Source organism: Coenobita brevimanus, chromosome 108 (assembly GCF_032717465.1).
Source record: "Coenobita brevimanus isolate Jiangsu-jjx chromosome 108, ASM3271746v2, whole genome shotgun sequence".
Lineage (NCBI taxonomy): Eukaryota > Metazoa > Arthropoda > Malacostraca > Decapoda > Coenobitidae > Coenobita > Coenobita brevimanus.
In genome coordinates this window covers 12,197,887-12,221,749 of record NC_137061.1, presented here as the reverse complement: position 1 = coordinate 12,221,749, position 23,863 = coordinate 12,197,887, and the positions used below count along the sequence as shown (strand labels likewise).

The following is a 23,863-nucleotide window of genomic DNA, read 5'->3' as shown; positions in this document are numbered from 1 at the left end:
TGTCATAGTGAAGTGACGACTGGAAAGTTGCCACTTTGTTAAAAAAAAAAAAAATTTGATCCATGTATATGTGTATATATTAATGACAGATTGTAATAAATTGTACCATAAAGCACCCTTATTTCTGTGGGGCTCAAATCCACCTTGTCTTTGCAGGTCGAAAAGATGTGTGACCATCACATAATTATGACTTTTCTTTCCATATTCACTCTCCCCCGTCTATTGCAGTGTGGGTGGTAGTGAATATAAGCTCAACCATTGTGACCGGAAGAGGTTTAATTCACCACTGTACCAGGCACACAGCCCTTGTGAAAGGAATCACATAAATTCTTTAACACCCATACTGCAGTAGGTTGAGGGGTGTGAATCTGAAAAGAAAATCATCATTGCTATGCGACAGCCACAACCCTTTTAGACCTACAGTGGCGAGGTGGGTTTGAGTCCCGTACAGACGAGGGTGCTTTATTGTAAGGTGTTATTAGAAGACTTCATTTAAGCTAGGAACACCGATCTCTGCCATACGGAGTGTATGTGCAGTACAGCCATCCTTTGTTTTTAATGGGAGTTTCCTTACAAGGACACACATTTCTTTGCACAATGAAGTGCTTGAGAAAGGACTCCCATAGCCATAATTACCTCTGCCAGTTAAGTTGGGCAGAGGTGATGCTTTCATCCATGTCTGTTTGTTGGTTTGTCTGTTTGTATACCATACAAGGTATCTGAAAAAGTTACTGGATTTCAGTGTAATATGATGGAAAGGTACGCAGTGGGTCAAAGAAGAGTTGATTAGATTTTGAGGTGGACCCAGATTCAAATGCAGGAATACCTCACAAATGATACTGGCATTGGCAAAGGTATGCACTCTCTGAGACTGTGTAGGAGGGTAGACTAAGACTGTAGAATTAATTGTTGACTGTGATATAGGAAGGGAGCTGTAGTACCAGCCAGTCAGGGCAATACTTCCAATAAGGATAGGAAAGCTGGTGAGGGGAGAGCTGGAGCTTTCATTTCACTAGCATTCTGGACTAACTCCTGACCATCCCCCTTTGTTGACTTTTTTAATTGTGTCATTAACACAAAGAGTAGGCCAGCATACTCTCACAAATAGTGTTGTCTGTTTTCAGTACAGTACACAGCACACACTTTGTGCACCACACACCATATCCTAATATGCTGCAGGGGTTGACATCAGCCATGGCATACAGCTGGAAACCTCGTCCCCACCATCTAGTGACAAATACGAGGGGAGGCATAGGGCAGGCACCATCAGTGCAATTTAGGGCCAGGGCTCAAATCTGTGTCAGAGGGTACAGGACATTGCAGTTCCTATCCTGCTGCCTCCACCCAGTAGAGAGAGGCCTGAACCTGGGAGTAGCACCCAAGGAGGCTGTTGTATCATTGGGCACATAATGACGGGGCAGTCACAGTGCTGAGGGGTACTTGTAGCTGCCCTTGCAAAGTGCCCAAGGTCACTTTCACAGCCACTGGCCACAGCTAGTGAGCTATGGGTCGCTGTTCCCCAGGGTTCATAGCTGTGCAGGCGGGGGCATGTGGTATGTCTCCTCCCTTTTTTTTGGTCCTGACCTTGATGAGATCTTACTTTGTTACTTCAGGGATGAGGGACTGATAGAGAGGCTGCAAGGGATTGAACATTGTGGAGAGCCGCCATTAGGTGACCAAGGCTGATGCATGCAAGCGTGTTGGCACCTTTATAAATGAAAGAAAGTAAAACATGAGTATAAAATATTCTGGTAGGAAAGAGGATTTACAGAAGAAACTCATAAATTTTATTGGCTTTGGTGGAGGTATGTGCTCTCCGAGTGCTTTCTAGTTTATCTCTATAATGGTGTAAAAAACCCTTTTAGTGCCCCAAAGCATCACCAGATATTAGAATCTACTTGATTAAAATGTATTTTGAGATGAATTCATGACCAATTTTGTTAAATTATCCCAGGATACACCCAGAACTAGTATATTTTGTGGTGTTTCACTCATCTGTGAAAAAGTGGAGCTGCCAAAGTCAAGATGGGATGACTGTGCAGTATTACATGTAGATGGGTTCCCATGAAGGGGACTGACCATTAGATGTATCATCGTATTACTGTATATCATTTACAGAGGCCCCAGCATTCTTGCATGTGTCAGTCTTGGTCACCTAATGGTGGCTGTCCGCAGTGCTCAGTCTGGCACCTCCCTATTCAGTCCCATATCCCCGAGGTCACATTCTATGACCTCATCTCAAGTCTTTCTTTGGTCTGCCTCTCACAACCCTACCCTTGACGTTCACGTCTCTCAACTTCTGCACCTGGTTGTCATCCTCCATTCTCTCAGCATGCCCAGACCATTTCAGTCTACCTCTCCTCATTACAACACCAATATATTCAAGTCCCATCCTTATTTTCAACTCTTCAGCTGCAATCCTAGGTCCCCTAGGCTTCACATTCAAGGACACACTACACATCCATTTAATCATGAATGTCCGCTTTCTTTACTGTCCAGATCTCACTACCATACAACATTACACTATGCCTCATACAAAGATCCCATAACATGAAGAGAGAGCCCTCCCAGTGTCAGGAGAGGCAGCAGCCCCATAAACTTCCCCCAACTACTCCTTAACCTAGCTACAGGGTGCGGCAAAAATACCTCCCACATTTTAACACTTGACAGAAAGACAAAGGTAACTGCTATTAAAAAATTTAATCCATTATCATTAAAGTGAAGGGATACAGTTTGTTTTTATTTGGTTTTGAAAATGACATCCTCCAAATGGTGGCCTCTATTTGCAATACACTGTTGTAGTCGCTTTCTGAAGTTTTCCATCACCCGACGAGTCATTTCCAGCGGTATTTCTGTCACTGTTTGGCATATAGCAGCCTTCAGTTCGTCAATGGTTGCTGGTCGATGTTTGTAGACCTGAGCTTTCACGTAACCCCAGAGAAAATAATCACAGGGGGCGAGATCGGGCAAGCGTTCAGGCCATCCAATGTCACCGCGTAAGGAAATCAAGTGTCCTGGAAACATCTCTCTCAAAGCTTCCAATGGTCTTCTCGCTGTGTGTGCAGTGGCTCCATCCTGTTGAAACCACACATTCCCAGAGTCTGTGAGTTTTGGCTCCAGAAAGTTCTGCAGCATCTCCACATACCGGTCAGATGTTACTGTAACCGTTTGGCCTCCCTCCTCAAAGAAGTAAGGGCCCCAAACACCAGATTTCACAACTGCGCACCACACAGTCACTCATTCGCAGTGTAGAGGCCTTTCATGAAGCTGTCTAGGGTTGGTTTCTGCCCAGTAGTGAAAATTCTGCTCATTGACGCGGCCGGACAGATGAAAGTGAGCTTTGTCAGTTGTGAGAACAGCATTTGCAGGAACATATTGAAGGATATCCTCACTGCATGCCATGTGGTTTTCCCAGTCACATTCATGCAGTTCCTGAACAAGCATCAGTTTGTATGGATGGAACTTGGAATCGGTGTGTAAAATTCTCCTGACGGTTCGATCAGACAGCTCCAAAGCAGAAGCATGTTTACGGGCTGAATGTCTAGGAGATTGCAAAACAGACTGTTTCACAGCCTGGACATTTTCCGGAGTTCGAACGCTCTGAGGTCTTCCAGGTGGCTTTCTTTTTAGTGATGAACCTGTGGCTCTGAAATTTCTAACCCATAGCAGTATGGATTTTCGATCTGGAACAGCATCATTCCGACGTAACCTGAAGTGAGTACGAAAAGCTCTCTGCGTCGCAGTTACAGATTCACCATTCTTGATAAATGTTTCAACAGCAAACGCACGGTGTGCACCGGTCCAAGCCATGATGGGGACTGAAAAGAAAACGGTAAGCCATTAGCTACATGAAGACACCGTTACCACCTGCCTAACTTCACTAGCACCACACCAGTGACCGTGTAAAATATGGGAGGTTTTACTGCCGCACCCTGTACATAGCTAGCTCCACCCCCACAAACCTTTAGATGTGATGTTCATTAAAAAGCTAGCACTTGACTGCAAAAATTTGTGGGCCTTTCTTTCACAAAAAGTTTGCATTGTTTCCATACTGATATTGAGCCCACAGTGACCATTTCTGTCCCCCTCCTCCCCCCAAAAAAATTTGCATATTTTTGCAAGTTGTGATTTCCAACAACTTCGCACCGTCACATCATGCATGATTGTCTGAATTTTTGTTTGGAATTTTGCTGACATTCCCGGGTCCTACCGTGACAAGAATTAGGTCGATATCTATTACCAGTCTCATGAAAGAAACAAAGAAAGGCACACACACACACACACACACACACACACGTATCACCTCACTCCGAGTTGACCACTCTTGGATACAACTGGCTATACCTAAGTAGTATCTTTATATGAGTCAGGCTCTGTACAAGAGTTATCTAAATGGTATTATAAAATATTAGAGCAAGTTTAAGCAAAATGTCACCCAAATAACAGAACACAGCTAATTAGTGCAAGAATGTGTTGATCAAGTCCCAGCTTTTTCGACTACGGCACCACAGGCGAGTTAAGATGCACAATTGTAAGTAAAAACTTTTCTTTCTTATTATTAACGCAAAAGGACCACCATATTAAGTGAAGTGAATATGGAATGAGCTGGGAAGAGGGAAAGGGTTAGAAACAGGATGATTTCTGCCAGGAACTGGTCAAAATGGAAACATTCAACAAATTAGTAGAAAGGATGAGCAGATTGGAAAGGGCATTTCAGAGTGAAATGGATGGAATTAAGAAGCAACTGTGCATGCAGAAGGAGGAAAATGAAAAATTAGTCCATCCATCTACCCATGAGGAGCGTAGGAGCCCGGGGCTAGGAAAGTTGGTCCTGGCATTTAAGATGAGAGTGACCAGCCTCACTCATCCCTGAGTGGCATTACGTGAGCAGTAAACCCCAACCACCCCTTGGATATAAACCTTCACTGGCACAATCCGATTGAAGCACCTTTATTACCCACTAAACCACCAGGAGCCATAATTTGGTTATATGGTTACCACCCAGCGTAGTAAATGGTTTCCTAGTGTGCAGGAAACCATTTGGCTTGTCACTCAGTGTAGAGTCACCCACAGGCAGAAGGAAGAGGAAAGAATGAAGGAAAGAAAGACACAAGTAAAACAGGAAAGAGACAACAATAGATGCACTGACAGTTGAGGAATAGACTGTAGCACCAGTTGAGCAGGGCAGTACTCCCAAGGTGGGTGGAAAGCTGATGACAGGGAGAACTGGAGCTCCCATTTCATCAGCCCTTGGGACTAGTTCCTGACCATCCCCCTTTGCTGAACTTTTTCAGTATCTCAGTAACACAGAGAGTAGGCCAGCATGCTCTCTAATACATGTTTCTCTAACTGTCAGCACCAGTCTACATGCACAGTACACACCACACTTCCTTTTCAAAATTGCAAAACTAAAAATGGCTCATGCTACTGTTGCCTCGGAGTCCTGGGGGGGGGGGGCATAAGTGCCCCCACCATCCGCGTCTTTCCCAGTAACGACTCTAAGAGCTGCTCGGAACCACTGTCTGACTTACGTCTTCTTCATTTCTGCAACATTCGCGGCCTTTCCTCAAACCCTCTTTCTGTTGAACATCACCTCTCCTCCTCCTCTAAACCTCACCTTCTCTTCCTTACCGAGACTCAGCTGTCTGAGGCAACTGACAGCAAACCCTTTTCTGTATCCTCCTACTTTCTCTATACTCATTTCAAAGCCAAAGGTGGCTGTTGCATATATGTATGCAACGACTTATCTTGCTCTCGTATTCATGAACTTGATTCTTCTGAATTCTGTACTCTTTGGCTTCGGCTCTCCTGTCATTCTCTGACTAAATATATCTGCGCTGTTTACTTATCTCCTAATTCTACTAACTGTCAAAAATTCTTTGACTCTCTTACTTCTACGATGGAACACATTCTATCCATTTCTCCTTTCTCTGAAATCTCCATTTTAGGAGATTTCAATGTTCACCACCACCTTTGGCTCTCCTCTCCTTTCACTGATCCACCTGGTGAACAAGCCTTCATCTTTTCTATCCTTGATGACCTAGAGCAGCTTGTACAGCACCCTACCCGTATCCCTGACTGCCTTGCGGGGAGCTCCAACATACATGACCTCTTCCTTACAACTAATCCTTCTGCTTATGCTGTTAATCTTTCCTCTCCGTTGGGCTCCTCTCATCACAACCTTATTACCTTAACCTGTTCTATTGCTCCAGTACAGCCTGCAGACCCTCCAGAGAAACGTTGAATGTGGCACTTTGGAGCTACGGATTGACCGAGAGCCGTCTGAGTGTGCCTTGCGCATTATAGAAGTTATTCTCTCGGGCATGAAAGCATACATTCCTTTCTCATATCCTTTGACTAATGCAAGAAAGCCTTGGTTTAATCACGCTTGTTCTAATGCTATCCGCAACAAGGAGAGGGCCTATAAAAGGTACCAGAACCAACCCACCCCTGAATTGCATCTTTTTTATGTTTCTGACCAGAATCATGCAAAGTTCGTTCTTTGCTGTGCTAAAAATAATTTCATCCGTACCAAATGCTCTCAACTCTCTGACTCAAATTCATCCCGTTCATTATGGCATCTTGCCAAAAACCTTTCTAACAACTTTATCTCATCATCCTTCCCTCCTCTTTTCTACTTTGATGGCTCTGTAGCTATTTCTTCTACTGATAAAGCAGATCTCTTCGCACAGATTTTCTCCTCCAATTCCACCTTAGACGATTCTGGTCCTGTTCCTCCATCACTTCCTCCCTCAGACTTCCTCATGACTGGCATTAAAATTTCTTCAGTTGATGTATTTTCTGCCATCACTGGCCTCAATACTAACAAGGCATATGGGCCTGATGGAGTCCCTCCTGTTGTCCTCAAGAACTGTGCTTCTGTGTTTACACCCTGCGTAGGTAAACTCTTTCTCCTTTGTCTTTCAACTTGTACCTTTCCTTCTTGCTAGAAGTTTGCTCTCATTCAGCCAGTCCTAAAGAAGGGTAACCATTCCCAACCCTCTAACTATCGTCCAATTGCTTTAACATCCTGTGCCTCAAAATTTTTGAGTCTATTCTTAACAAAAAAAATTTTAAGCATCTTTCCTATTACAACCTCCTTTCTGATCGTCAGTATGGGTTCCGTCAGGGACGCTCCACTGGCGATCTTCTCACCTACCTTTCAGACTCCTGGTCATCCTCCTTTCGGGACTTTGGCGAAAGCTTTGCCATCGCACTTGACATCTCAAAGGCTTTCGATCGAGTCTGGCATAAATCTTTAATTTCCAAACTGCCCTCTTACGGTTTCTATTCTTCTATCTGTGCCTTCATCTACAGCTTCCTTTCTGGTCATTCTATAGCTGCTGTTGTAGACGGCCACCATTCTTCTGCTAGATCTATCAACAGTGGTGTTCCTCAGGGCTCAGTCCTATCACCAACTCTCTTCCTTTTATTCATCAGTGATCTTCTTAGCTGTACATCTAACCCTATGCACTCGTACGCTGATGATTCCACCCTTCACCTTTCCATTCGGTTCCTGCAACGTCCATCGCAGCAGTTACTTCAGCAAACAAGGGATGAGGCTATGGCACACCTAGTGTCTGACTTGGTTCTTATCTGACTGGGGTAAAAATAATTTGTTGTTTTTAATGCATCAAAGACTCAGTTTTTATACCTATCAACCGGACAGAATCTTCCACAAGAGTACCCACTAAAGTTTGATAATATCCAGCTCAATCCTGCATCATCCTTGAACATGCTTGGGGTTTCATTCACTCGGGATTTATCTTGGAATTATCTTGGAAAGATCATATAACATCTCTTGTAAAATCAGCTTCCAAGAGATTAGGTGTGCCAAGCTGACTCCGTACCTTCTTTACCCCTGCACCGTTGTTGACTTTGTACACCGGTTTTATTCGCCTCTATGTAGAGTACAACTCTCATGTGTGGGGAGGCTCCCCACATACAGCTCTTCTCAATAGGGTGGAGTCAAAGGCTTTTCGTCTCATTAACTCTCCTCCTCTTACTGGCTTCCTTCATCCTCTTTCTCTTCACCACACTGTTGCATCTTTATCTCTTTTCTATGGCTGCTTCCATAGTCACTGCTCCGCTGAACTGTCTGCTTGCATCCCTCCACCTCTACGACGGGCGCATAGCACCCGTCTAGCAACAAACTCTCATCCCTTTTCTGTCCAACTCTCTAATGCAGGAATTAACCGTTACTTCCAGTCCTTCATTTATGCAATGTGTCAACTCTCTAACTGTCTCCCTCTGTCTGTATTTCCTTCTTCCTGTGATCTCCAGTCTTTCAAACGCAATGTGTCCAGGCATCTCGAAATGAACAGATCTTGAATTTGGCTCACTTTTTTTTTTTTTTTTTTTTTTTTTTTTTTAAAGGATTGGTTTGTGGGCTCCTGGCCTTTGGTTCCTTCTTCTTTGCATAAAAAAAAAAAAATGTTGAGGTAGGTTCACTTAAAAGGAAGATCAGTTAAATGGCAAGTACGGTTGTCAACCAGGAGAGTATTAAGGAGGAATTAAAAAATGATACAGAGACGGTTAGGCAAGCAAGTAGTCTGATAGACCAAAATAATGATACTGAAGAGAAGATAACCCAGTTATAAAGATGATTTGGAAACTACATATGCAGAATTGATGAAAGTTAGGAAAGAATTAGAAACAAGAGTCAAAGAGAAAAGCATTAGAAAGGAAGTGAAAAAAACAATCCAAAACAACCCAAAATTGGTCAAAGATTCAGCAGATATCAATAAATCTGTAGTTATCACCGGTATAGAGGAGGAAGAAATAAAAAACAAAATTTCAAGAGACAAAAAGGAGATGGTAAATATAATGAGCATATTGAAGGAAGTATCAGAGGAAATCTGCAATATAGACATCGAGGAACACAAAAGGCTAGGGAGATATGAGAAAAATAAGTCCAGACCCCTGGAAGTAACCTTCCAGAGGGTGAACACTGTGAAGGGAATACTAAAAAATGCAAATAAACTCATGGAAAAAGAGGAATTTTAAAATAGTATGGATAAAACGATGCCTAACTCGAGAGGAATTGGGAATACTAAAAGAGAAGAGGGAGGAGGCAAAAACAAAGAACGAGGGAAGATCAAAAGAAGAGAAGAGTACTTTTTTTTTTTTTTTTTTTTACAAAGTAATTGGACTGCAGGTAAGATTGTGGTACATAACCAACAGGGAACAGAAAGGAGGAAGGCAGTAGACTTAAGTCATGGCAAGTATGTAGACAAGATGGTTAGGTTGATGTACTCAAATGTAGATGGAATGGTGTCTAAATTATTAGAGATAGAAGACTATATCAAAGAAAAGGAACCACATGTTATCTGCCTAACTGAAACAAAATTAACCCCAAAAATATCAAACAATACCCTAAACTTAGAGGAATACAATATATAGAGAAGAGACAGAAGTTTAAGAAAGGGAGGAGGAACTATGTTCTTAACAAAGAAAAATCTGCAAGTCAAAGAAATAAAACTAGATATACCCTCACAAGTAGAACTGATTGTATTGGAAATTAACACATGAAGGGAAATTGATTGTGGTAAATTTATACATGCCACCTAAAACAAACACCTGGGAAAAAGGCGAATATGAAGACCTGGCAGAAAGTACGATTCAGAGTTTAAGAACATTATTACATAGAATGGAAGAGAAATCTGATAGAATTGTACTAACTGGAAACTTCAGTTCAGATATAAATTGGAATACTCTAGATGTAAAAAGCCATGAAAGCAGTTGGGATCAAAAACTCTTAGATATTGTGCAGGAGTTCTTCCTAACACAGCATGTAAAGGAAAACACCAGAAAAAGAAGACTTGATGATCCATCCCTACTGGATCTTATATTTACCAGGCAAGAAAATGAAATTGACAGTATAATATATCACCCCCTATTCGGCAAAAGCGACCATGGGGGGAGGCGGTGGCTGAATCGGTAGAGAGGCGGCCTGCAGTCCTGATGGACCCAGGTTCGAATCCCGGCTGGTGCAGGGAACAGTTTGAGGATTTGAATTTCATAAAAACAGACTTTCCTGATCTACCAGATGACCCGCCGACATGTCGTAAAAACACCCCCGCTAATACCAATACACCAATCCTGTATGAGACAGCCCTAGCATGTATTCAATATGGACGGTGGGTGTTAGTGCCGAAGTGGTGACGTGTGGAGGTGTAGGAGGACTACTGGGCCTTGGGATAGGCTACTGCCCCCGAGATATAGGCCCTAAGCCTTTGCCCAGAGTCGGACACAAAAAAAAAAAAAAAAAAAAAAAAAAAAAAAAAAAAAAAAAATGTAGTATTAAATTGTGCCTTCTGGATTGCATATGACGTTACCAGCAATGAGATTTACAAAAAGGGTCTAAATTACAAAAAGGGCAATTATCATGACCTGAAGAAGTACTTCTTAGAAATAGATTGGAAAAAGGAATTTAGAGTACAAGATTTAAATATTATGTATAGAAAATTTTGTGACCATTATGGAACAAGGGTCCAAAATTACATCCCACAGCACAAAGCAACAGAAGTGAAAATAAAGAAATGGTTTCATACAGAGTGTAAAAAAGAAAAAGAAAAAAGAGACTTGCTGTGGAATAATTACAGAAGACACAATAGTGAGAGGGCATATAACAACTATAAACAATCAAGAAATTATTATACAGAGATAAGGAGGGAGGCTCAGAACAGTTTGAGGAGGACATTGTAAATAAAAGTAGTGATCAACCTAAGCTTTTTTACAGCTACATCCGAAGTAAAACCAAAGTTAAAGATAAAATACAGTCCATTACGGATGAGGGGATCATTTATACGCAAGAAAAAGATATTTGTGAAGTACTAAATAAAAACTTTCAATCAGGTTTTACAATAGAAGGAAATTTTGAGAGAGATGATATGGAATATGAATGCCCACAAGTATTACCAGATATACAAATATCAGAAAATGAAGTACAGGAAGAGTTACATAAATTGGACAAAGGAAAAGCAAATGGTCCTGACGGAATTTCAGGTTGGGTGTTACATGAATGAGCAGAGGAGCTAAGCAGACCATTGTATTTAATATTTAAAGAATCCTTAGGTCAAGGTAAACTACCTGACGTTTGGAAGAAAGCAAACATTGTTCTCCTATTCAAGAAAGGGAATAGACAGGATCCACTCAACTACCGACCAGTATCACTGACCAGTGTTGTAAGATACTAGAAAAGCTGGTAAGGGAAGTTTGGTTAAAACATCTAGAAGAACATGGTATGATAACAGAGAGGCAGTTCAGTTTTAGAAAGGGAAAATCATGTGTTACTAATCTGTTAAGCTACTATGATGGAGTTACAGAAACATTACAGAAAAGAGAAGGATGGGTGGACAGTATCTATTTAGCTTTTAAAAAAGCATTTGACAAGTACTGCACCAAAGACTTTTATGGAAACTGTACCATCGAGGAGGTATCCAAGGCAATCTCCATTGTTGGATGGAGGATTCTCTCAGAAAATGGGAAATGAGAACAATATTAAGGGGAAATTACTCATCATGGAGGGAGGTTACCAGCGTAGTGCCACAGGGCTCAGTGCTGGCACCAGTTATGTTTTTAGTATAGAGTAATCCCTCCAATATCCAACGTAATAGGGGCATAGGCAGGTCCGGATAGTGGTCCTGTCCGGATATTGGGCCCCAGCCTCCTGGACTTGCACTTATGGACCCTAACTCAGAGAAACACCTATACAACTCCCTTTGGACATGCATAGCACCTATTAAAGACCCAAATCACACCAATAAGGGACATAAAAGACTGAAATAAATGCAAAAGAACCATAAAATGAGGTTTTAGAGGTGAGTTTATACAATATTAAACATTCTGGGTACTTACAAGTCCCTGGCTCCTGGACTGGTTTGAACCGCCAGTTTGCAGTCCACAGATAATCCTCTGCACTCTAAAGTCTAATTTCTTAACATTGTAAATTCCTGTGTGTTCTAGTGACGAGGTATTGCAGTTTATTCACTGTTTATTAAAAAAAACAAGCACCTGTGGCTTGCACTGCTATGAGCATCTGCTCTCGATCGGAGTTAAGCTGTGACTGTTGATGATGGCGGGGTAACAGAGTTGCCAGATCACAACGGCCACATTACCAATCTCCTCAACTTTCATTACCAAATTTAACTTTTCATTACCAAATTCATAAAGCTAGCATTTATTCTTCACTAATTATATATAAAAGTGGAAATACATGTAATCACTCTCCTTATAATTAACACCATGTTGATTATTTTCACGCTATGTAGGGTAGCAGATTAATCAGAGAGAGCAAACAATCCACCATCTCCATCCCGTGTATCCTCATACATGTGAAAAATCCAATTGGTAATGCATTATTCTGATTCATTACCAAACAAATTTTTCATTACCAAATTGGCCCACACTTGGTAATGAAAAATACCAAATGGCAACCCTGACAGGGGAGGGGGGAGGGGGAGGAAGGAAGGGGTGAAGGGACCATGGTGTAACAGCTGTTCGGCGCCAGGCGGCAATTTCAAATTACGGGTGGGAAAAAAGTCAGATTTTTTTTCTAATTTTTTGCGGTTTTTGGCCCATTTTGGGAATATTGGATCCCAGGACGATTATGTCCGGTTAGTGGGGATGTTCGGATATTGGGCGTTCGGATATTAGAGGGATTACTGATATACAGTATATATATATATATAATGTATATATATATATATATGTATATTTATATAACTTTTTTTAATTTTATTTTTCGGCCCTCCTTCTCCTAAGTTTCACAACACACATGATATACTTCCTCACATATATATATATATATATATATATATACACACACACACACACACAGACATATTTTCCCCTCCTTCCCCAAACGTTCCCCCAACACATGATACGATATTTTCCACGAAGACTCGTGGCACGTATCACAAACATTTTAGAAGAGAATCATAAATTTCAACAATTGTTTTAGAAAGGTATAGTACCTGTCCACTGACGTCCGTGGTTGCCCGGCATTGCAAGGTACAGTACCTGTCCACTGACGTCCCTCGTTCCTTGGCATCGTTACCTTTCACAGCACACCTGTCGCTAAAGTACTGCTCACCTACACTATGCACCTAAACAAACACTCGGGGCACAGTTCACTTATATTTTACATAAAGTATAATTTATCACTAAATGTCAGACCAAGGTACAGTACCAGTTCAATGACGTTCCTCATTCCTTGGCATCGTCACCTTTCACAGCATACCTGCCGCTAAAGTATTGCTTACCTATGCTATGCACCGAACTGAACACTCGGGGCACAGTTCATGTATATTTTACATAAAGTATAATTTATCACTAAATGTCAGACCATGGTATAGTACCAGTTCGATGACGTCCCTCGTTCCTTGGCATCGTCACCTTGCACAGCACACATGCCGCTAAGGTATTGCTAACCTACGGTACGCACCATAATTTATGCCGTCACGAGGATACGTGGCACATTTCACATACACTTCACACTATATCATACACAAATACATGACTACCACAATGATTCCATGCTAACCTCCGCAATTATTCCCTTCCTTACTACGGTTCAACATGACTGTGATATAGCATCCTTCGCCGGGAGAGTACGATGCAACTTTATTGTATTGGCACACGCCACACTCCTTCACGAACACCTGCAGCATGTTTGACGCATATTTCACACAATTCCATATGCATTTTCACTATCAGAATCACAATAATTCCATCCCTAAACACCTCTAATTCTCCCTTCCTGACTATAGAAACTGTACGTGATGCCTGCCCCATTCCACGCTATGGTTCATGGCATCCATAATGCTAACTAGTTCCATAATTTCACCAAGCCAGCCACAATAACTTTCACACAAAATACGGTTTAGGCATTGGCTTCATTATATACGCATTTGTAATCACACCATAGGGCCTTGGGGAGGGCAAGAGGCGAAACTCCGCAACAGTGAACACGCATATCGCCTCTGAGCCTAACAATTGATGACAGACACAATTCCTTTTTGTGACATATGTCTATATTCCATCGACAATATCACATACAAATATCCTCACAAATATTGGATTATCGTACTGAGTCCATATGGGCTTCGGCTCAGGCAGGAGGGGGAGAATTAGTAGGAGTTTAAAGGGACAGTACACGTGACGCAACCTCACCGCCTGGCTGCTTGGAAGAGACTGAGGTTTATCGCTACGTGCTAGGTCCCGTGAGGCAGCTCAGTGTTGCCAATGCCTTACCATTGGAAAGCGCTGCACTCGCTACGACGCGTCAGAATTTGACGCAAATCCGCCAGAAACTTAATTTTTGGCGAATTTTTTTGTGCTTAGAAACGCGAATCACGTGAGTGACCCTGAGATGGTTAATGGAATTGGTGATGGAAAACATGTTAACCCAATTAATTAAAGAAAATACAAGAGTTAGGGGTGACGATGAACCATCAAGGGTTGACTTAGTATTCACTGAGGACCCAAATGATGTGAAGAACATGACCTACCAATGCCCCTTTGGTAAAAGCGATCATCTGGTAATTGAGATGGAAGTGGTGGGAGTACGGGAAGGAGAAAGAGATGAAAAAAGAACAGAGAAAGTAGATACAATTATGGGAAGGCAGACTTTGCTTCCCTGGGGAACTTTTTCCAGAATGTAGACTGGAGTAAAATGGATACGATCACAAATGTTGATGAGAAATATGAGTTTTTGATAGAAGTGTATAAAACAGGAGTTACGGTAGTAAATATGCCCCCAAATTTTCTGCAGCTATGGAAAGGAAGTAAGAATGGTTTAACAACAGATGTAGAATGGCTCATGAGGGAAGAAAATAAGCATGGAATGAGGTGCAGATGTAGAATGGCTCATGAGGCAAGAAAAAGAGCATGGAATAAAGTGAGAAAAAGGTATAGTGAAAGGGCTTTGCAGGGGTACAAGCAGGTAAGAAATAAATATGTAAGGATGTGGAGAGATGATGAAGGAAATATGAAAAAGATCTATCTATCTATTGCCAGACGCCTCAATCCCGTTTGGGGTGGCCACAAACAAATCGCCTCCAAGTCGCCCTGTCCCCCGCCATCTCACTGCCCTGCTCCCAACTCACACCCCCGTCTCTCATATACCTCTCCACCCCATCCCTCCATCTCATCCTCAGCCTCCCCCTCCCTCTTCCCCCCTCCACCTCACTCACATACACTCTCTTCGTCAGTCTCTCACCCTCCATCCTCTCCACATGGCCAAACCACCTAAGTGTGTTCCTCATAACACTTCCTATCACATCCACATCCACACCACAACGCTCCTTTATATCCTCATTCGTCAGCCTGTCTCTCCATGTGACTCCACAGGCTCCTCTTAAATAACTCATTTCCACTGCTCTCACTCTTGACTTGTGTCCTTCCAACAACGTCCAAGCTTCACATCCGTATGTTAGAGTTGGTATCACAATACTGTAATGTAGTAACTTTTTCACTTCCATGCTCACTTCCCTGTTTCTTATCACTGCTTTCAAAGAACCAGCAACCTTTCTTCCCTGCTGTACCCTTTCACGCACTTCACCCTCCAAACCTCCATCCTTACTCATCACACTACCCAAGTACTTAAAAGTACTCACATTTTCCAATTCCTCACCATCCAACCTCGCTGTACATTCACTGACTTCACCTCTCTCAAAGACCATCACTTTACTCTTCCCTACATTCATCTTTAGATTCCGTTTCTTACACACTCTCCCAGACTCATCCACCAAGCCTTGCAGCTCCCCTTCGTCTTCACTCAGCAACACAGTATCATCTGCAAACAACAGTACAGGGAGTTTCCAAACACTATCCTCTCTCACCAGGGTCACTCCAACATCCACTACCCTACCTTGTACAGTACCTCTTTTATTAGCCCATCCATGTACAGATTGAACAAGCATGGAGACATGACACATCCCTGTTTCAACCCAACTTTCAAAGAGAAAAATTCACTTAGTTCACCATCCACATGCACTGCAGCCTTAGCACCATCGTACATACTCTTCACAGCATTCAACAACTTCCCATCTACTCCATATATTTTTAACACTTTCCACAATCCTTGTCTATCCACCCTGTCATATGCTTTCTCCAAATCCATGAAAGCCGCATACAACTTCTTTCCCTTTTCTAGAAACTTTTCCACTAAAGATCTAAGAATGAATATCTGATCTACACAACCTCTTCCCTTCCTAAAGCCTCCCTGTTCTTCTCCAACTAATTTCTGTGTTCTTTCTCTAACTCTGTCAATAAGTATCCTACCATACACTTTTCCTATTATACTAAGAAGACAAATGCCCCTATGATTACCACACATTTCTTTTTCCCCTTTTCCTTTGTACAAGGGAATAATTATACCTGACTTCCAATCCTCCGGGACTCTACCTTCCTCCCAGGCCAACCTGCACATCTTCCACATCTATTCTACTACTATCTTTCCCCCATGCTTCAGCATTTCACCACACACTCCCTCAATTCCTGGGGCTTTCCCCAATTTAACTTTCTTCATTGCTTCCACAACTTCTATCCTACTGATTTCTTCCTGTCTTCTCACCTCTCTCCTTCTCCCAGCCATTCCCCAGCCACTTATACTCGCATTACCTCCATCCTCTATGTTCAACAATTCCTTAAAGTGTTCTCTCCATCTGCTCACTTTTTCTCCCTTCTCCACTAGTAATCTACCATTTTTATCATTCACTCCCCTGCTAACTTCGCTTCCACCCTGTCTTACTCTTTTCACCTCTTTCCAGAACATTTTCTTACAGTCCCTCCACTTTATACTCAAATTCCTTCCAAATTCCTCATCCACTCTCTTCTTACTCTCTCTTACTAATCTTTTCACCTCTCTCTTTCTTTCTACATATAACTCTCTCTTCTGCCTCTCAACTTCTTCCATGCCCCTATTTCTCATGCATTCATTGTATGCCTTCTTCTTTCGTGCCACAGCCTGTCTCACCTCTTCAGTCCACCACGCTGTTCCTTGCACCCCCCTCCGTCTTCTCTTCCTTCCACACACCACATCACATGCTGCGCATATTTCTTCTGTAAAAATCCTACACACACCTTCCACGTCTCCCGTCTGCTCCAGTTCATATTTACCCAATCGTTCCTCCACTTCTCTCTTATACTCTGCCTTTTTCTCATCCTCTTGTAACCTTTCCACTCTCCTTGCAACTACTCCTTCCTCTCGTCTTTCCCTTCTTCTATTCCTCCATCTTACTTGAATTCTAATTCTGGCCACCACCAAGTAGTGGTCAGAAAGTCCACTCCTCCAAACTCTATAAACTCTTGCATCCATTACACATCTTCGCATCCTTTCATCCACACACACATAATCAATCATTGCCTTCCTTTCATTCAGTTCACCACCCACCCTTCTCATCACTCGCCATGTATACCTGTGGATCATTTTATGCCTGAAGAGGGTATTGGCTATCACCAACCCCCTCCCAGCACAAATGTCCACTAATGCACTCCCATTCTTATCTATCTCAGCAGGCACACCTCAGTCACCAACTATTCCATCCACCTTCACATTCCCAACTTTACCATTCATATCGCCAAGCAAAAACACTCTCTCATTCCTTCCAAACTTTTCCATGCACACTTCTACATTTGTCCAGAACTCTTCTCTCACTCTTCTAACAAGATCTTGCATTGGCGCATACACACACACAATCGCCCACATTTGTATTCCAACTTTCAACTTTACCCACACAATCCTTGACCCAACTGATCCATACTGTCTTATGCTCTTCTTCCATATTTTACTCACAACTATACATACTCCTTCCTTTGCCCTCTCATTCTCACCTACTCCTGCACATATACCCCATCCATACTCCCATTCTCTGACACTTTCTCCTCTCCATTTTGTTTCAGTTATTCCACATACATCCACTTTCGCACCCTGAAGCACCTGGACAATCTCTCTCTCTTTCACCTCATCATTCGCTTCCCTTACATTCCACGTTCCGATAACCATGTCCTTTGTCCGGTCCTTGGTCGTTATCGTTTGGTCAGTCCTTGTCCGAGGCTTATTGTTTGTTTTTTTAGTTAGTTGTTTTCCGGGGAGGGGCACTAACCCTCCGCCAACCCTTTTAGTCGCCTTTTACAACAAGCTGGGATACTGGGGGAGTATTCTTGAAAAACCCCCCCTACCCCCAGGGGTATGAAAAAGATATTGTAACTAAATGCTAAAAAGAGCCAAAACTATTTAATAGGTTTGTAAATGGTAAAATGAAAGTTAAGGACATTATAATACGATTGAGGGATGAAGACTAAACTTACGAAAGCGAAGAAGAATTTTGTGAAATAATGAACAACAAGCTGCAGTCAGTTTATGTGTTGGAAGAGGAATTTAGGGAACCTTAAATGGAACCCAAGATGACAAGAATGGCATAAATTACAGTTGACGTGAATGAGGTGCTGCAGCTGATGAGGGATTTGGATGTGAGAAAAGCACTGGGACCAGATGGTGTGGCTGGATGGATCCTGAAGGAATGTGCAGACCAGTTAGTGTGGCCTGTTTATCTCATCATCAAGACCTCACTGGAAAATGGATAGTTACCTAAACATTGGAAAAGAGCAAGTATTGTGCCAACCTTCAAGGAGATAGGGAAGATCCACTCAGTTACAGACCTGTATCACCATCCATCCATCATCCAATCCTACATTGCCCCATGAGGAGCACAGGAGCCTGGGGCTAGGCAGTTGGTCCCGACATTTAAGATGAGAGTGACCAGCCTCACTCATCCCTGAATGGCAGTACATGAGCAATCTTCCCCAACCATCCCTTGGATATAAACCTTCACCGGCTCAATTCGATTGGAGCGCAATAATTACCCACTAAACCACCAGGCGCCAAATTTGGTTACACTGTATATGGTTACCGTCCAGCGTAGTAAATGGTTTCCTGGTGTACAGGAAACCATTTGGCTTGTCACTCAGTGTAGAGTCACCAGCAGGCAGAAAGAAGAGGAAAGAATGAAGGAAAGAAAGACAGAAGAGGGAGTGTAAAGTCACCTGTAGGCAGAAGGACAAGGAAAGAATGAAGGAAAGAAAGACAGAAGAGGATGGAAGGAAAGAATGATGGAGGAGAGGAAAGGGCAGACACCGACAGGAGCACTACATTGAGTGAGTGGATGGTGAGTGCCCCCACCTACCTACCACTACTTACTAGTATTGTTTGTAAAATCTGCAAGAAAATTATTAGGAAAAGATGCATAAAGCATTTAGAAGAAAATGAAGTGATAACACCAAGATAATTTGGTTTTAGGGAAGGAAGATCATGTATTACTAACCTGCTGTATTAAAAGTCTACAGTAGGGTAATAGATGTCATACAAGAGAGAGAGAGAGATGAGCAGATTGTGTCTATCTCGATCTCACGAAGCATTTGACAGGGTGCCCAATAGGAGACTGCAGTGGAAGTTGAAGACCTTTGGAGGGGTGCATGGGGAACTATTAGAGTGGATGGGAGATTATTTGATAGGAAGGCAGATGAGAACAGTCATAAAGAGACAAGGTGTTACAATGGAGAAACGTGACTAGTGGAGTACCCCACGGCTCTGTCTTAGCCCCAATAATGTTTCTGATATACCCAGTATGTAAATGATTTGCCAGAGGGTTTGAATAGTTACATGAGTATGTTCACAGATGACGGTAAAATCATGAAACATATTAAAGGTATTGATAGTTATAAAAAACTTCAAGAGGATTTGGACAAACTCCACATCTGGAGCCAGACTTGGAAAATGGATTTTAATGCCAAGAAGTGTCATGTATTGGAAATGGGAATGAGTGAAAGAAGACTGCACTGGACATGTAAAGTGGGCAATGAGATAATTAGTAAAAGAAAAGATGAGAAAGATTTGGGAGTGATCATTCAGGATGACTTGTCACCGGAAAAGCATATAAACAAAATCATTGGAGGAACTTATGGATTACTGACCAGCATGAGAGTGGCTTTTAATTATATGGACGAGGAAATGCTGAGGGAGTTGATAGCAACCATGATAAGAACAAGACTGGAGTATGCAGCTGTGGTATGGTCACCTCATTTGAAGAAGCATATTGATAAACTAGAGACGGTTCAACGGATAGCAACGAGGATGATACCATGCTTAAGGGAACTCACCTAGCCTATGAGGAGAGATTGGAAAAACTGAAGTTACCAACACTGCACGAGAGAAGGGAAAGAGGTTACTTGATCACGATATTTAGAAATGTAAGAGAATTGGAAAGGGTGGATAGAGAGGATCCTTTTGTGTTAGATGATGGAAGAACAAGAGGTCATGACTTCAAGTTGAGGAAAAGTAAATGTCTTAATGATCTTAAAAGGTTCAGTTTCCCGAATAGAAGCATAAGTATATGGAACGACTTAGACAAAGAGGTGGTGCAGGCAAAAAACATTCATGTGTATAGAACTAGACTAGATAAATGTAGATATGGAGACAGGACAACACGAGCTTAGCTCAATTCCTGTATACTAGAAGTAGGTAAATACAAATAGGTAAATACACACACAGATTGACTTTATTACTTAGATAATGGACCGAGGAAATGCAAATACTTCTGTTGGGTGCCTTCAGAAATCTTTTATTGAGGCTGTGGTGTGGCTGCTGATGTTGATGATGGTGATATTCACACGTACTGTACTCTCTTTGTTACAGGAAGATGACTTGAAGTGGGTTGAAGAGAATATCCCCTCGTCTTTGGCTGATCAGTAAGTGTTCCACTTTTTTGGTCTTGTTGTTGTTGTGGCCTCAGGTTCATTTGGCCATAGCCCATTGGAATGCATTCCACCATCCTCCCTTTGGGGGTTAGGGAGGGAACTGAGAGATGTTTGTTTAACCAGACAGTGCAGCTGCATGGTTATATTTGTGTCACTGTGTGAAGGTGTTCCTCTCCACCACCATGATGATGACGATGATGATCATAGTGAAGATAAGTAATGATGTTTGATTTAATTATGATGATGATGACATAGTGGGTAATGGGATATGGTACTATCATTAATATATGTTATTTTTCCACAGTGCACTTCCCATCCTGGATTCTGATGAGGTAAGAGTTTTCAAGTGAAACTGTAAGTACTGTATCATGAAAACAAAATATGTACTGGGATACAACAGTACGGATGATAAAATCTCTCTTGACTGTGTTTATAAGGGGGTGAGTAGGCTGTATAAACTATACTCCGTTTTTTTAATTGAGGCGAAGATGCACTTGACAGGTTGGTGATGATTGGCTGAATGCAACATGTCCAAAAAATATTTACTAACCCAAATATCCCCCTCAGATTTTTGTTGTCAGTTAATAATGCTAGATTATGAAGTAATGTTACATTCAGCTAATAATTACCAATCCGTCAAGTGCATCTTCGCCTTGATATAAAAAACTGAGTGTAGGTTGGATTGACTGTTTACAAGGGGATGGGTAAGTTATTTAGACTAGGTTGGCTTAACTGTTTATAAAGGGATGGGTAGGCTACCGTATATAAACTCGGCTGGCTTGAGACTTTATAAGGGGATGGGTAAGCTATATCATCTAGATTGGTTTGACTGTTTATAAGGGGGTGAGTAGGCTATACATTATAAACTAGGTAGGCTTAAATGTTTATAAGGGGATGGGTAGGCCATACAGGATAAACTAGGTAGGCTTGAGTGTTTATAAGGGGATGGGTAGGCTATATAAACTAGGGTGGCTAAGGGGTGGCCAAGACTGATATTGGGGTGGTCCAAGGAGAAGCCTTTTGGAGTGGTCACTGGAGGGTTGTGTTATTCTCTTTTTTTCCTCCTCCTCTCCATCATCCAGTCCATTTTTGTTCCATCAGGAGTTTAGGATTTTTTTTTTTTTTTTCTTCAGTTCTAAGTAGTCAATAAAACTTTTTCAGGAGATCGTGACAACCAAGTTTGAGGTGTCCAAGATGCAGTAGTGTATTGGATGCAGTGTCAGCAACCAGCCATTCCAATACAACAGCCAAGGTGGTGTCAGTGCTTGTAGACCCTGTGGGTCAGTTAACCTCCCCTGAGGTTGGTAGTAAGAATGAAGTAAGAAATGATTCAAGTGAAAATGTGATGAATTACTCGTCAGATTATGGGATTATGTATTTATATAATGTTTCACTTCTGCAATCCTCATGGTTTAACTGGTGGTATAATACCATGAATCAGATGACATACATGAAGGTTGTGGAGGAACTCGTCTGTCTCTGTCTATAGTCAAACAGCCAAATCCTGTAAGGAGTGGCCATAAACAAATTGCCTCCATGTCACCATATCCTTTGCTATTTGGTTACCATCCCTCAGCGTACACCCAACCCCCCCAACTCTCATATCTCTCCTGTCGATCCCTCCATCACATCCTCAGTCTCCCATCCTGAATGTGCCAAAATCTAAGTAGAGAAGACAGATGCTAGAATATGGAATCTTGTATAACCTCCATTTTCTCGGCTTTTCAAATTTTGCATGTTCAGAGTTACTCCACAGAACTCCTCATATTTTGCTGGTTTATTGTTATTATATCCAGATGTTTTTATTCAGCTGTGGGGAGACCTTATGATGTGCAGGGGTCACACCAAGCTATGTACAATACCCAGTTTACTCTTTACACTGACTTGACCTAAAATTGTCATCTCTTCATCTTGAATGCTAAGTTGTTACAATAGATTAACACTAGAATACAGTGCTAACCATGAAGAAGTGCTGTGGAAAGGATGTAGAACTGTAGCAGTCTTTTTATGGCATTGAACTATGGGAAATACCCGGTAATAGTACAAAAGGACACAAATCTGTGCCAGGTGAAGGTGAAAAAGGTATACAGTAGTTTGAAAAGTCTCTCCTAACCTGAATATGGTCATTTAGAGTTATCAGGAATGAAATAAATAGATGTGCTCTAGCAGATGGGAAGGAGAGGGATATAAGTGAGGAGGGTGAGTTGGAGAGAGGGCAACCTAATGGTAGATGGTAGAATAACACGGAGGTGATTTGTCTTCAGTCACCTTGTCTGGGATGAAGGCATATGGCTAAGGGTAGATCCCAGCAGAATGGTTTAGAGTTGCACTCTTTGTAATCTACCTTTGCCTAAAATTGCCACATCTCCATTTTAAATGCTGAGTTATAAAAGTACATTATAATACATTACAGTATTATACTAGTCATGAAGAAATGCTATGGAAAGGATGGAGAGCCACATTATTGCCTTTTTTCTACCACTGACATATCTAAAATAAACTGCAAAAGGATGAACATCTGGACCAATATTAGGTAAAAAGGTACAGAATGATGGTAATGTGATACAGCCAAGTTCATATCCCCATGGGGTGGGTGGATGCATTTTTCCAGTCATATAATGCCAGAAGGGGTGTAAGCTGGTCATCTTCCTAAAAATTTAATCTGTCCATTAGCTTTCAACACCTCAAAAGTGATGCTGACGAGTAGCCTACATATGGTGGCACTGTGCACCCTGGATGGAGCAGCTGCCTTGTCCAACCAGAGGCCAAATCTATCCATATTTCCCTGTACCTTGCTCTGGGAAGGACCCTGGTGAGGCGTTGTCTACCATAAGGGGGCACTGGATCACTACACTTATTGCACCTGTAGGATGGACCCACAGAAGCTGTTGCTTACCTGTGGTAGACACTTCTTGGCCAGATGGACCAGGGCCAAGCAACAAAAACACCTCAAAAGTGGTATCATGGAACTAGCAGTTAATTACTTTTATATCTATCTTTAATAGATTTAGTAAGTTGAATGTTTGTACAGTTGAGAGTTGAATTTTTGTATATTCATAATGTAAATTTTAGCTGCTGCTTTCCATATGGCCTTCAGTGTAGT

General features: G+C 42.0%; 1 protein-coding gene across 1 annotated transcript in view; it reads left to right on the top strand.

Annotated features, from left to right (window-relative positions):
- The window catches only part of LOC145416986 (transmembrane protein 87A), a 151,958-nt gene extending 129,665 nt beyond the window's left edge, over positions 1-22,293 (top strand). The window contains exons 12-14 of the mRNA XM_080285828.1: positions 20,699-20,751; positions 21,065-21,092; positions 21,922-22,293. Coding sequence (XP_080141954.1) covers positions 20,699-20,751; positions 21,065-21,092; positions 21,922-21,963 — 123 coding nt within the window. The 3' untranslated portion in view covers positions 21,964-22,293. The remainder of the gene's footprint in view (positions 1-20,698; positions 20,752-21,064; positions 21,093-21,921) is intronic.
- The last annotated feature ends 1,570 nt before the right edge of the window (positions 22,294-23,863 follow it).